Source organism: Lissotriton helveticus, chromosome 2_1 (assembly GCF_964261635.1).
Source record: "Lissotriton helveticus chromosome 2_1, aLisHel1.1, whole genome shotgun sequence".
Taxonomy (NCBI): Eukaryota; Metazoa; Chordata; class Amphibia; order Caudata; family Salamandridae; genus Lissotriton; species Lissotriton helveticus.
Window position 1 is genome coordinate 880651444 of NC_136059.1, and position 16222 is coordinate 880667665.

At 44.9% G+C, this 16222-nt stretch overlaps 1 protein-coding gene across 1 annotated transcript in view; it reads left to right on the top strand.

Moving 5' to 3' along the window:
• Positions 1-16222, top strand: part of SLC27A6 (solute carrier family 27 member 6) — a 504875-nt gene that overhangs the window by 297659 nt on the left and 190994 nt on the right. Inside the window, exon 5 of the mRNA XM_078675611.1 lies at positions 5130-5324. Coding sequence (XP_078531737.1) covers positions 5130-5324 — 195 coding nt within the window. The remainder of the gene's footprint in view (positions 1-5129; positions 5325-16222) is intronic.

Here is a 16222-nt window from a genome sequence, read left to right on the forward strand (position 1 = left end):
TCCCCACGGATATTCCCAGATAGATGCGATCACTCCACCTACAACAATCAATCAATCATTTAATTTGTAAAGCGCACTACTCACCCGTGAGGGTTTCAAGGCGCTGGGGACGTGCTGCTGCTACTGGTCCAATAGCCAGGTCTTGAGTTGTCTCCTGAAGGTCAGCAGGTCTTCGGTTTATCGTAGGTAGAGGGGGAGGGTGTTCCAGGTCCTGGCAGCGCGATGGGAGAAGGACCTGCCTCCGGAAGTGGTTCTACGGATGTGCGGGACCGTGTCCAGGGCGTGGTCAGCAGAGCAGAGTTTCCCTTTGGGTATGTAGAAGGAGAGTCGACTGTTGAGATATGCTGGGCCGGTCAGGTTCCTTAGGTGGGGGGGCGATGTGGTCGCGGCGCAGGACGTCGAGGATCAGGCGTGCAGAGGCGTTCTGGATTCTTTGCAGTCTGTTGGTGAGCTCTGACGGGGCTCCGGCATAGAGGGCGTTCCCGTAGTCGAGTCTGCTGCTGACTAGGGCCTGGGTGACTGTTTCCCTTGTGTTTGTCCGGATCCATCTGTAGATCTTGCGGAGCATGTGGAGGGTGTCGAAGCAGGTGGAGAAGACAGCGTTGACTTGTTTGGTCATGGTGAGTTTCGAATCGAGGATGAGTCCCAGTTTGCGTGCGTGGTCGGTGGGGGTCGGGGGGGTCCCCAGTGATGCGGGCTACCATGAGTCGTCCCATGCTGAGGGGTTGGGCCCGAGGATGAGGATCTCCGGTTTGTCTGAGTTCAGCTTAAGTCGGCTTTCCTTCATCCAGTCGGCGACTGTCTTCATTCCCTGGTAGAGGTTGGATTTGGCGGTGAGGGGGTCCTTGGTGAGGGAGAGGATCAGCTGAGTGTCGTCGGCGTAGGAGATTATGTTGAGGTCGTGCTGTCGGACGATGCGTGCTAGTGGTGCCATGTAGACGTTGAACAGCGTCTGCCTGAGGGAAGATCCTTGTGGGACCCCGCAGATGATCTCGGAGGCCTCGGACCGGAACGGGGAGAGGCGGACTCTCTGAGTTCTGCCGGAGAGAAAGGAGGTGGTCCAGTCCAGGGCCTTCTCCGGGATCCCTGCGTCTTGGAGTCGCGTGCGTAGTGTACGGTGGCAGACGGTGTCGAAGGCGGTGGAGAGATCCAAGAGGATGAGGGCCGCTGTCTTGCCGTTGCCAAGAAGGATCCTGATGTCGTCTGTGGCGGCAATGAGGGCGGTCTTGGTGCTGTGGTTGCTTCGGGAGGGGTCCAGGTTGTTGTTGTCTTCGAGGTGACGGGTGAGCTGGGTGTTAACTATCTTCTCGATGACCTTTTCTGGGAACGGGAGCAGGGAAATGGGTCGGAAGTTCTTGAGGTCGCTCGGATCCGCCTTGGGTTTCTTCAGTAGGGCGTTGATCTCTGCGTGCTTCCAGTTCTCAGGGAAGGTAGCGGTCTCGAAGGAGAGGTTGATGATTTTGTGCAGGTGGGGTGCGATGGAATTGCTGGCTTTGTTGAAGATGTGGTGTGAGAGAGGGTCGTACGGGGAACCGGAGTGGATTGTGCCCATGGTCTTGGTTGTGTCCTCGATGCTCACGTTGGCCCAGGTTGTCAGGGCGTCGTGGGCGATGGGGTGTGGTGGGTCCGTGCGGCGAGGTCTGCAGGGATCCTCCGGGGTTTGAAGCTGTCATGGATGTCTGTGATTTTCCGGTGAAAGAAGGTGGCGAGGGAGTTGCACAGGGCTTCCGATGGCGGGATGTCGTTTGCGCTGGAGCTGAAGTTGGAGAGTTCCTTCTCAATGGTGAAGAGTTCCTTTCTGTTGTGTGCATTGTTGTCGAGGCAGTCTGTCAAGGAGGTCCTTTTGGCGGTCCTGATGTGGTGGTGGTTGCGGATGGCGTCTTTGTGGGTGGCACGGCTGTCCGGCGTCTTGTCGTTGTGCCATATGTTCTCCAATTTCCGGCAGGTGCACTTTGAGTTGAGGAGTTCCGGGGTGAACCAGCTGACTCTTTTGCAGGTGTCTCTGTTGGTGGGTTTTTTCAGCGGGGCTACGGTGTTGGCGCAGTCGTTCACCCAGCGTTCGAGGGTGAGTGCACCATCATCGGGGTTGGTCAGGGGGTTGAGTGCGAGGCTTGTCTGTAGTTCTTCAGTGACTTTGACAACAGAGATGTGGCCATGGCTGATATTCCTGGGCGAGGCACATCACGGTAGTAAACAAGTGGCTGAAAGGGAGTGGATGGGCCCAGCCTTTAGTGCGGAACTATCAACGACTGGCCTCGATAATCTTATAGGTATGCTCTATGGTGCTGTGGTCCCTCACTCGCTTTCAGAGATCACCCAATCTGTCTTCCTGGCTTGAAGTTCAGCTCCCTGGAGGCTCAGATTCTTATTGGTCCACTAACCAGAGGAGGTATCTGACAAATTTACAAAACCCTGGTTAACCGTTGGCCATGTGCACAGGTGCCTCTGAGTGAACGGGGTGGTTGGGCAAGCTGGACGAGGCAGAGTGGACGGAGGCATGTATGGCACCACGCACCCTGTCCATCTTAGCTTGTTCAATTGAATTGTCTATACTGTACCTACTACACCCGCAAGCATCTGTGGAAAGCCCGCAGATTATCAGGTCCCGCATGCATTAGATGCTTGGAGGAGGTTGGTGATTTTATCTTATGTTTCGGAGGGGGTCCCATTATTTAGCTACACTGGCAGTCCAAATTCACAACCCTGTCTGCTATACTGTGCATGAGCCTGTAGGTCTCTCTGAGGGTCGCGCTGCTTGGACTTGTGGCTGAGTTGGGGGGGGGGGGGGGGCAAGGGAAGACCGCATTCTAGTGGGTTTGGATACATTATTAGCTAAGAGAGCTAGCTAGATATTGGAAAATCATGATAGATTCCACTATTGAGGGAATAGAGTGTGGACATAGACCGATCTGCAAAACTGCAGGAACCCATTTATGTTGTTCGAGGATGCTTCAAGAATCATCAGAAGATACGGAAGCAATTGTGTCCATACTACGGACTTGGCACCACAAATGTATGGCCTGACGGGGATGGGACGGGAGGGGATATGCAAGTGCATCTTCAGTTACTGGGACCCTTTGAATGGTGCTTCATTGTCAGTTATTACTCTGGACTAATAAAGTGTTGTTATCAAAAACTCTATCATTTTAAAGTTGAACCTTGATTTCCCTAAAATGATTGAGTAGTGAAAATAAAAAAAGCAAACAATTATTTTCCTGGTAATTGAAAAGGGAATATAATTTAGAATTAAAAAATAATTTTGAACTGTTCTAGGGGTAGGATTGAAAAGGGGCCATCAGCGAGACTTGTAGGTCATGGTGATATTGTGACTGTAGTGCTGTTTTTTTAATAATAAAAGAAGAGGCTGTTTGGGTATTTGATAAGTGTAAAAGAAAACCACGAATTAGGGAAGATATGGTTTGATAGTTTACTTTTATATTTTATTTTGATTTTAAATATACATCATCTTTAAATATTGTCAGGCTTTTCTTTCAGAATCTGTTGATCGTAGGGACAACCTGGCTATTTCCAGCTTGATACTGCACATTCTCCTAAGTGGCTCAGGAATATTGATAGTCGGACGCAATGATGAGATAGTGTTCCCTAGGTTCTTTGGTTCTCCCCGGCAACTATGGGCAGTCAAGGCTTAACTCTTTGGAGGTGATGTGAAGTTTGAAACTAAATACAATGTTACAAAGTTTTCAGCACAATCAATAAAGGCATACGTCCAATCAGAGATACTCAGTTTTTTAAGGAGTGCGTCTTTAATAACACGCTGGGATAGTTAGAAAGGTTAATTTGATTTACTACAGGTATAAACATAAGATACTAGCCCAGACAATGTGATGCAAACCAGTTCTACACTGATAGATGGCTTTTAATAATAACTTTGGATGGGCTTTCTACATAAAAAGGAGCTTGTGAACATAAGGGAAAATGGAATTCTATGAGCTTTCAAAGTGTCATGAAGGCTGGGGCATGCAAGTGCATTAGATTTTTTTATTTAGTATGGATGAACATCCAAAGAGAGCCACCACCTAGATGTCTCACCTCCACTATCTGCTTGCTATGTGGGTCCTAGCTGGTCTCTGAATTCTTGGTGTAAACACTGCAGATCTCCTAAACAGTTATGCTGGCCTAGGCTGTTTGGGTTCTCTGTATTCACTGGGGAAGCTGACAGATTGATTCAGGTCAGACAGCCAAGTTAGCATGTTACGGTCTAGAGAAGAATTGTGCCTGTCTTGGTCTTAGCTGGAAATGGAGTAGGCACCTAGTTGGGTCTACATGCTAGAAAACACTCATCTCTTCTTCTTTGGTCCCAAGTTGTTTCAAAGTAATGGATAAACAAGACTAGCACACAGACACATGTCTTGGGGTTCTTTCTTTCCAAACTTAAAGAGCGCTTGCTTTAGAGGAAGGTTTGTGTAGTGTGGTAAGTTCCAAGACCGTGAAAAAACCTCTTTGTATTGATAAAGTTTCCATAACTAGGTCTTGGGAGATGATCAGTGCCCCTAGTGGTGGCAACCACAGATATAGACTTACATCTCTCTAGTAGGGATTTTGTGCATATGTTTAGAGAAATGACACCACACACTTGCTCGAGATGAACCTGGGCCCTCTTTCAGGTGATTGCATGGATTATACAGGTGTAATAAGGATCACTCACTGAATACCATACCATAGAATGCCACCAACCAGTCCAATTCCCAAAAACTCGATAACGATAGTTACTCCCTCATAACAAAGCAGAAGATTTTTTTGAGGCACCAATAGCCAAATGCAGTCTAGCACTAAGCTGGCACCAAAGTGGTCTCTGTAATAAAATCAAAGTTTTCAGGGGAAAAGTGTGAAACAACAGCAACATCTGCTGCACACAGACTTACATTTTGCTCTTCAGTGACTATTTAGAAATAATTCAGTTGTGTCTAATAAATGCGCTTCTCTTTTTACAGATTACCTTAATACAATGCATGTGCACTAAATCATTTCATCTTTGATTTTCAATGTGCTGTAGATTTAGAAAAATGTTTTGTACAGTATAACGAATAAACACCTTGTCTGTGACATGAAGGAGCAATGACAATCAATCTTATTGCAATCAACCTTATTTCATTCCCTCAATTCAACAGAGAGAAGGCGAGAAGGATCACAAGGTGCGCATGGCAGTTGGGAATGGCGTCCGTACTGATGTGTGGAAAGAATTTCTTGATCGATTTGGTGACATCAAGATGTGTGAACTCTATGGGGCTACGGAAGGCAATATTTGCTTCATGAACCACACAGGAAAGGTTGGATCAGTGGGTCGCACCAATTTTTTTTACAAGGCAAGTGATGTTCATTTCCTGTTTCCAATGGTATTGAAATCTTCTCACCTTGTTCTGTCAGTTACAGAAGAATGTCCTACATTGAACAGTCTTGCCTTAACCGACATTTACCTCTATAGCCTTTATTTCCCCTCAATCACACATGTTTCGTATTAGTGTCAGCTGACAACCTGCAGGTCTGCCATGCTAATTGACGGGATACTTTGGAAGTACTATATTAATTTGTAGTAGTGGAGCTTAGCCCTCTGTTACAGGTTGGGCAATGTTGTGAATTTCTAAAACTTTCCAGGAGCATTAATAAAAGCCATATCATTGGGATACAAACTTAAGAACACTTTTTGCAGTTATGCTGCTAGTAAAATGTATGAATATTTTCTGCATTGTTGTGTTCTTTGTCTTGCTTGTTTGAGGCTGTGGTGTTAGTTTCTGTGACTTTGGGTAATATCAAGAATATCATAAGTATAGCACTTGTCGTGGGGTCACTAAGCAGATATGTAATGACTGCTCCACTACCCTACTTTCCATTCAAATAAAAAACTGAAGGATTAGTAGACCTGAATGTTATAAAATACAAGTTGTATTGTGAGAAAGACAACTACTGCTGAACACAATGTTTACAAAAAAACATACCCAAATGACACATTTGAGTATATCATTTTAATGCATAAATAATTGTAATGATGTGAGGTCTTCTCAGCTCATAAAAAACAGACACACACCTTTTTTAGAATTTTTATTAGAATTTTTCAGCCATCCAACAAGGTAGCAACAATGAATCAGTATCCGTACACACCCAAGCAATTGAAGGATCTTCGCCCGGCATTGGACAACATTATACAACAGACCCCATAGTTCCTTTAAGATGTACTTCCACCACATGCTTATGCCCAGACTCATTGACCCCAGTATTGACGCATTCATCCCTCTTCCATCATCGTCAAAATCGCTCCCCATTATCCTTCAACACAACTACTTGTTTTCCCCTCCAAGTGCCATTCGTCCACTCATGCTTCCCTTAGTGTTTGGAGCTGTGGGTCTTGAACCAGCTACCATCTGTCTTAGATTTGTTAGGGTTCAGGCTTTGCAGTGGCTTCACATTCATCATTCTGCCAACCGTCGGAGTCTGCAGTGTACCGGGCCAGCTTGTCAAGTCGTCCTCTACCCTCTCATCCATTCGCACCCTTTTCAAATCACTCTTAAGAGGTCAGGACCAGGTCCTTTGCAACTGGCACTCTTATGTTTCAGGTATGCAGAATTTCTTGAAGTTCGAAGGGAGATTATAACTGGCAGTTAATTTACTCACCACGTAGGTCACGTGACGTAACGCAGGTAACTTCGAGAATTCTTTGTCTCCCTTGCATCTGAATGTGAGGATATTTCATGCCTGAAAATAAAACTCTGACAGTAATTAATACTACAATAGGCCTCCTGCATGGCCAGTCTCATCACCAGTAGTTTTTACATGTTGCTCATACAAGCCTGCGTACACTGGGCATTGACGATTGCTAAACCGTTCATTTATTAATTCATATGTGTTAATAAGGTGTAAAACACAGTGGTGGCTGGCATCAACTGGGAGGCTTAGTGGGCGCAAGCACTCAAATAAAATGACAATCTAAAAATAAACAGATGTGCGCACATAAACTTAAAATATAATAAAATTAAACTTTCCTTACTCCTGCTCCGGACCTCTCGCGACTGCAGTTCGGCTACCAAGAAGCTCCCTAGACCAATCCTGGCGCTTCTCACATACGATGGGACCGTAACCAAAACTGGGTCTAGGCTAACGGGCAATAAGGACAAGCCTAAAAAGAAATCACAAAAAACCAAAACGAGCACCAATATTGCCAATTATTTACACAGGGGTCACTGCTGACCACTCGACTTACTGAACAAAACATTCCTAATGCTGAATATAAGGGGTCTACGCGTTTCGATCGCCCCTGATTTTGGGGGGATCTCTTCAGGACCACGTGCCTCGAAGGTGCTCGATTTCTTTTGAGGGGGATAGGGCGAGTTCTCGCTATCACAGCCACTTGAAATTTTGTATTATGCGTGTTCAAAGTCTGGCGCTTATAATGCGGATTGGAGGACGATTGTTTCCGCCTTATTTGCTCCGTTCATCTGACTGAATCAGGGGATTCCACACCAAACGGCTCCTGTATACTCCTTCAGACAGCCGGCGCCGCTTAGATGGCGAAGAGATCCCCCCAAAATCAGGGGCGATCGAAACGCGTAGACCCCTTATATTCAGCATTAGGAATGTTTTGTTAAATGCTTACTATTTCAAAACATATGAATTCGTTTTTTCCAATGCTATGTTTGTTTATAAAGAACTAAAATTGTAAATAATTTGTATATTAACTGATGTCAAGAGTGCATATATATTGATGTGTTGTATTGTTTGTATGAATGTCTGAATGAAAGTTTTTTTGCATGAGAGAAATTGTCTTTGTACGTCAACTTTGGTATGAAATAAGTGTTGTGTTCTAAGGTTTATGAAATGTGTTTCAATTATATGTGTTTGATCAAAAACTAATTAAAAGTAGTGGATTCATTCCGGACAAACAAGCTTCCTGAGAGTTACTGTTTAGTTCAGTAAGTCGAGTGGTCAGCAGTGACCCCTGTGTAAATAATTGGCAATATTGGTGCTCGTTTTGTTTTTTTGTTGTCACATACGATGGGAGCAGTGCCCTGATTGGAGGGAGGGGCCTCACTCGATGCTCCACAGCGCTCTGGAGTATAGCACTTGCTCTAACCCAGCTGTATTAAGACAGCTGGGATAGAGGTTTCAAATTGTTGGCTGGCCTTCTCAAGACGGCCCACCCTTCTCCCTGCTGCTATCATTTCGCAGCGGCATCTCTGCGGCTGCCCGTGGCCCAGGCAGGAGGCAACTCAAGAGGGCGTCCCTCTAGTGCCATCTGGGCACTAACCCACCCCCTTCTCTGGTTGCGGGGACTCAGGGAGGAGTCCCCCCAGAGTGGCCTGTGGCACGCTAGGCGCGTCACTTCCCGCGCGCTGAGGTTGGGTGGAGGGTATACAGGCCTCCCCTGCCATTTTGGCATCCTCTTTGCGCGCTGGTCACGTCATGTAGTTCAGGCAGAAGGATGAAAAATTAAATGGTAATGAATTACCTTTTTATTTTTCATCTAGGGGCTTTGGAGGGATTTTTAAGTGGGATGATGGATCTCCGCTCAAACAGAGGAGCCGCCCCTGGTAAAACACATAAAAGACTCTGAACCATTGTTATCTTCCTTAGAGTGATTTTGCAAGCTGCAACCCTGCATGGTTTTTATTGACTATGAATACATCATTTTTAGATAGGGCTGTAATGGTGCATTAGCAATGGTCTGGCCAAATTATTTCAATGACAGATACTAGTAGCATTTCACAGAGTGCACATATTGAACAGACATGCAGACAGAAATCTAGTTTGCTCCTACACAAACATACACATCTAACCACATTTTGGTCTTGTTCTGTTGCTTGAGGGCGCGTCGTTTGTGGTAGCCACACTTTGCCCAGTGGCTGATGGGCATAGTGCACCGAGGGACTGAGCACTGAGGACATGCTGCCTTATGTCGTGCGATTACCTGCTGCACTGGGTCTTAGGGTTCAATGTTTTAAATTCTCTCCATGTACACAATGATTTCGAGCTGCTGGTACAGCAGTCACCCATTTTTTTATGATTCAGCAGCATCTCACAGCTGGTGTTATCATTTCTGTCACCGTTTTCATGTTCTCCTTCCTCATGTTGCTGAACAGGTCCTCTGGTCCTAACCAAGTCGGGATGGGGTAAGAATATTAAAAGTCATGCTGATTGAATGGGAATGCCCTATCTAAAAGGCTACAGCATAGTTTCTGGTTTCCGAATGCTCTCTTCCAAGGTCATATCCTAAAATAACACAGTATAAAGGGACGGCTTGCAACATTGGTGTGTAACAACTTTGATTGTTGTTACAAGATGTTGCTCAGTCATAAAACCTTGCCTCACTGTTTTTTCACAATATCTTCGATTTGCCTGTATTCTAGTGCATTTTTTTACTCTTGTCCTGTTAACATTTACTATAATAAGTTTCTTTTTTTCAGTGTTTTCCTCTAATGGAATAGGTGTTTTTTATTGGTTTACTTTTTCTCCTGCATGCTCCAGTCTCCCGAATTTGGAGTTTGCAGTCCTGAAAAAGGCAACAGGCTTTTTCTGACTGAGGAGAAACCAAGACTTTTGCCTTTGTGCAGACCAGCCCTTGACAGTTCCTCACATAGAAATGTATTTAGTACAGTACAGGTGTTAATTAGTTGGTTATGAGGCCGATCATCCATTTTATTTTCTGATCACTGTTTATCCATTTATCATACTAGAAAACCTTTTCAGCTATACCATAGTGATCATATTGCCTGCAATTACTCTGGATCGCAAAGTTTGGTTCGCTGTGCCATGAAAGGAGCAGTGTCTACAACAGATTGAGGTTGCTTATTAAAAGATGTAATGTGTCTCACTCACACTTACATTTACTCTCTTTCCCATCACACACTATAACTCACATTCTCTTCCTTGCTCATTCTCACTCATTCTCTGTTACACACAAATGTACTCGTACTTCTATGATTCCCATTCTCTCTTACTAACACACTTATGCACACTCTGGACTCTGGTGCAACAGCATCTGCTACACCAATAATAGCTACACCACTGACTAACTTTAACTTACTCTCACAACCTCTAATCAATTACTCGTTCTAACACGTTCCTACTCCTTCACTCACTCTCTCGTACACACTTTCATTTATTCATACAAACTCTCAAACTCAGATTATCACACTTTCTCTTTTATTGACCGGCTCAAACGTACTATCAGACGCATGTTCACTTAATCCAATACACTCTCAAGCACTCACAATCAAATACATAGAATTGTTTTTCTTTTTTGGTCTCGCCTAGGCAGCCCTTGCGCTCTCTCTGCAAGACGTGCTGTATTCAGGATATGAATTCAAAAAGGGGGTGGTGATGGACAGAGTATCTGAGTTAATCAGAACACTCCTACCCAGTCAACAGATCAGGGCTTGATCCATCACCGTTTTTTAGCTCACTGCACCATCCCAGTTCAGAACCTGGCTATATGCAAATTAGTCTGTCCCTGGCCCAGTGCATCATGGGAACAGGGCAGACCAAACTACCAAGCCAATTCTTCACTGGAAAGGAAACAAGCTTCCGGGGACCGGTTTCTGGCATTACAGCCGTCTTCGGCCCGGCTTGCTTGAATCCTGATGGTGCAGTGAGCAAGGGACTCATGTCTGAGCATACCCTTCCACACTCATGGTGGCCAAAATAATTTCAAAAAGGGGGTGGTGATGGACAGAGTATCTGAGTTAATCAGAACACTCCTACCCAGTCAACAGATCAGGGCTTGATCCATCACCGTTTTTTAGCTCACTGCACCATCCCAGTTCAGAACCTGGCTATATGCAAATTAGTCTGTCCCTGGCCCAGTGCATCATGGGAACAGGGCAAACCAAACTACCAAGCCAATTCTTCACTGGAAAGGAAACAAGCTTCCGGGGACCGGTTTCTGGCATTACAGCCATTTTCGGCCCGGCTTGCTTGAATCCTGATGGTGCAGTGAGCAAGGGACTCATGTCTGAGCATACCCTTCCACACTCATGGTGGCCAAAATAATTTCAAAAAGGGGGTGCTGATGGACAGAGTATCTGAGTTAATCAGAACACTCCTACCCAGTCAACAGATCAGGGCTTGATCCATCACCGTTTTTTAGCTCACTGCACCATCCCAGTTCAGAACCTGGCTATATGCAAATTAGTCTGTCCCTGGCCCAGTGCATCATGGGAACAGGGCAGACCAAACTACCAAGCCAATTCTTCACTGGAAAGGAAACAAGCTTCCGGGGACCGGTTTCTGGCATTACAGCCGTCTTCGGCCCGACTTGCTTGAATCCTGATGGTGCAGTGAGCAAGGGACTCATGTCTGAGCATACCCTTCCACACTCATGGTGGCCAAAATAATTTCAAAAAGGGGGTGGTGATGGACAGAGTATCTGAGTTAATCAGAACACTCCTACCCAGTCAACAGATCAGGGCTTGATCCATCACCGTTTTTTAGCTCACTGCACCATCCCAGTTCAGAACCTGGCTATATGCAAATTAGTCTGTCCCTGGCCCAGTGCATCATGGGAACAGGGCAGACCAAACTACCAAGCCAATTCTTCACTGGAAAGGAAACAAGCTTCCGGGGACCGGTTTCTGGCATTAAAGCCGTCTTCGGCCCGGCTTGCTTGAATCCTGATGGTGCAGTGAGCAAGGGACTCATGTCTGAGCATACCCTTCCACACTCATGGTGGCCAAAATAATTTCAAAAAGGGGGTGGTGATGGACAGAGTATCTGAGTTAATCAGAACACTCCTACCCAGTCAACAGATCAGGGCTTGATCCATCACCGTTTTTTAGCTCACTGCACCATCCCAGTTCAGAACCTGGCTATATGCAAATTAGTCTATTCAGGATATGGGCATTCAACATGCACAGCACCTCTAGTTGGGTAGTTCGCCTGCCTTTCTAATTTCCTTTACTCTGGTTGGTTACTAGTCTCCATATGTCTTGCCTTTGTGTGCTTGGTTCCCTCCCAGCGGACATCACCAATATTTTTTTTTTTTTGGGTTGGCCATCAGTTGCCTCTTATCTCACACACCCTCCCTCTGGTCATTGCTATTGTCCTTCCTGCGCTGTTGCTGACCAGCACGACACTGCATTGACTTTTGTATCAATGGCAGCATGCAGCTATTTTATCTTTAAACATCTAAAGCTAAAGCGTGCCATGCTGTCATTGCTACAAAAGTGTACAGATAAGAAAGCAAAGGCAGGCGGACACTGCAATTTTTTCCCATTTATTTACTTTTATTGCAATGGCATCACGCTGTGCTTTAGATTTAAACATTTAAAACTAAAGCGAGGTGAGCTGCAATTGCTACAATAGTAAATGGACAGAAAAAAAGGCAGCTGCACAGCTTTTTTCCCTATTTATCTACTTTTGTAGCCGTGTTTTAGCTTTAAACAACTAAAGCTAAAACGCTGTGTGATGCCATTGCTACAAGTCAATAAATAAAAAAGCAAAGCCAGGTGGACGCCGCATTTCTTTGCCATTTGCAAAGCCAATAGCTCTGCATTTAACTAATGTGAGACCTACTGCATTACAAAGGCTTGTTTTACTTTTCATGCTTACTTAGCTGGCAACTTGTAGACTCCATGGCAACAACAGAGCAGGAATCTGGTGCTGGCCATTGGAACCAGCAAGCCGTGATTCCCAGGAACAGAAAGGGCAAATTAAATTGGAGAAAACCAATCGCAATCCATCTCCCAGCTTCATGATAGATTGGCCTAGAAGCACAGCCCTATAAAAAGCTGGTATACTGCTGGGGATCCTAGCCCAGCTGCTATGCATTGCTTTTCATTGGCTTCAAAGATGCACAAATGTGGCCCTGGCAGCCACATTGTAGCAGATATAGGGCCCAATGTATCAAGCTTTTTCCCGTTCGCAAACAGGCCGAATCAGCCCGTTTGCGAACGGGAAAAAGCCTTTTGGGATGTATCATTCCAAAAGGCATTCGCAAAATAGGTCATAGCAATTTTTGCGATTACCTATTTTGCAAATGCATTTAGGGAATCGCAATTTGTAATTCCTTAAATGCAATGAAGGAAGCAAGAAAAAATTGGGACCTGGCTTTAAGGAATCGCAAATTTTCACAAACCCCTAGTTGGTGGTATCCTGAAAATTCCTATAAAAAAAAAACTTTTTAGCATTTTCCTAAGTGGCATGTGGCGCACATGCATGCCCTTAGGGCATGTATGTGCACACATGCATATTTCAGGGGTGCAACAGCGTGTCCTTTTGGCACACGTGAAATTGCATACGCAATTTGCGAGTACCTACTAGGTACCCGCAAATTGCGAATGCAATCCTATTCATTCCTATGGGCCTGTAGGCCCATAGGAATGAATGGGAAGGTATTCCTTAATAGTGAATCACAATTTGCGATTCACTATTAAGGAATAAGTGGGATTAGCAATTTTATTTGCAATTCCTACATACATTACATTTTGCGATTCTTAAATAGTTTATTGGTAAAATTCGCTATGTAAGAATCACAAAAGCAATTCTTGATACATCTGGCCCTATATGTGCTGCCTGAGCATGCGTAGTATGTCTACTAAATAAAATGGAATTTGCCTGTATGAGGGGGATTGTAGTTCAACTACTACACTCAGACATGGGCAATCCAGACATGCTGATACAGAATGTTTTATTTTGAAATAACACTCTGTAGCTGGATCATGCCTCAGCCTCTTAGCCTCCTGTCATTAGGAGCCTGGGGACAAGGCCGAGAGGGCTAACCTGCACACTGGCAGTCTTCATGAAAGCATGAAACTTATGTTTTCATAAATAATGTTAACTGAAAAATGCAGGGTTCTCCACAGCAGGCAGAGGGCTATGCTCTGAAGTTCCTGATAAGGTATAAACCAAGGAGAAAGCGAGGACATTTCGGGGAAAGTCCCTATCCCCAGATCAGGTAAGCAAAAACTATTTGGACGAACCCACGGAGAAGGAAGTAGTCTAGACTCCCTGTAGTAATAGACAGTGCCAAGGAACCATTAGCTTTTATTAAAAGACCCCTCACATACCAACCTGGTTGGTGTCATGCTTCATCATTAGTGTCCCAACCGGGCAGCTGAATGCCCCCGGTTGTGCTACAATGCCTGATTACAGAGCTGGTGTTGTGTATTTGTGTGAAGTGGTATAGTGCAGGTTAAAAATATCCCTGTGAATCCTTACCAAATGTGTTTATTCGTGGCGGCCCAGGACATGGTTTAAATCCAAGTTTGCAACTAATAGTGATTTACTCTTAGTTGCCTTGAGTTGGTCTACATGTTTCAGCCCAGGAATGGAAATCAGGGGGCTTTAGTCAGGACGGTGTGAAAAGTGTGTGAATGGCAAATTCATGGTACGTGAAAAGTGAAAATACTACACACACACTAAGGTGTGTTGAAAAAATTGGTGTCGATATAATTACACACCTACTTGTGAAACCTGTAAGTAAGAAAAAAGACAAGACACATAAAAAGAGAAATGCAACATAAAATGCAATATTTTGTCTGATAATATGTGCCTGTTAACGGGTCTCCGGTAAGTAGGCACAACAGTGAGTCGACATAGTCTCTCAGTCGGTGGATAAACTGCTATGACAAAGCATGGCTTATGGCAGTTAGCCGGATGTGACATGCACATAGTCCAAAAAGTGAGACTGTACTGCATAATGCACTAAATTGGCATGCGGCATGCTGATGAAGTGCTTATGATCGTGGGTTTAAGATGGCCCTATGAGTACCCTAGTTATAGAGGATACTCTAGTATCAGATGATCGGCAAGGTCGTAGCCGTAACTGCCAGTAATGTGTGCACAAGCAGCCAATTAAAAGAGCTATTAAAAATAGATTACATCGACGACATCCTTCTAATCTGGGAAGGGGATGAGGATTCCCTCAAGGTTTTGTGCCAATGGATAAACACCTGCGACTTGAATCTCAAGTTCACCCACAACATCCATAGGCACAATATGTTTTTCCATGACCTGCAGATCCAAGCAGCAAATGGTAGACTTACGAGCAAAACACACTAAGTCCACAGCCCGCAACTCGTTACTACATTACTCAAGTTTTCACCCGAAAACATTACGGGAAAACCTCCCATACGGACAATTTCTCAGACTATGCAGAAATTGCAGTGAAGCCCAAGATGTTAAGGACCAGGTCAATGTCCTGAGCTCAAAGCTGCAGCATCCTGGCTACCCCAAAAAGACAAATGAGAAGGCAAGGAAACACGCACGCTATCAAAACCGAGAAGGGCTGTTCGAGACAATTCAATGCACAGACATTACCATTCCCCTTACATACATTGTAACCAGCAAATCTGTCTCTAATAAAGTTTCACAAATCATAAAAAAAGAACTGGAAAACACTGCATACTGGCAAACTGAAGTGGGAAAACCCCTTACTATCATACAGGAGGGCCAGATCTCTTAAAGACACCTTGGTATCTACGCGCCCTGCCCAACCTTTCAAACCAATTAACACAGTTCTGGATGTGAATGCGTGGGGCCTCCCAACATTCTTGGTCATTGCCCAAGCGGGAATTGTAGCGTCTGTCACATCACGGAAACCACAAAAAGCTTATCATTGGAACCAGGCAAAACATGGCACATCAGACAGCATACAAACTGCAATACTGCACATGCCATTTATCACTTTGTCTGCCCGTGCGGTCTCACCTATATCAGTATGACTAGCCGCAAAGTGAAAAACCGCATCTGCGAACATCGCAGCACCATCCGATGCAAGAAAAACACCACCCTGATGACAAATCATTTCCTAGAGGCAGGTCACACCACCAATGACATGCTGTGGGTCGTTATAGAAACACTTGACCCGGAAACCCCTAATATTCAGAGTCGTCTCTTGGAGAAGGAACAAAGCTGGATTACTGCCTGTCCAGCCATCTGACGGGTCTGAACGACAATATCCTGTGGAACTCTTTGAGCAAACCATCCAGACCTTTATGCTAATCCTCAAACCTTATGAGTATAGTTGCTCACAAAACTCTTCTTAGTCTACTGTATGGTAACAACTTGACATTACAGGTCCATTACATCTTTAACCAACATCTTTGAGAATATACATTAACATTCTCTTTCCATATCGCTCCTTGATTGTGTCTGCATCCTATTCTTCATTTTTTACCCAACACTTGCATCATATTTGTTTTGTGAAAACTGTTCCTCTTATGCCAGCTACACACACATGAACGATTGCCGTTCAACTTTCATGCAGGGGTGGCTA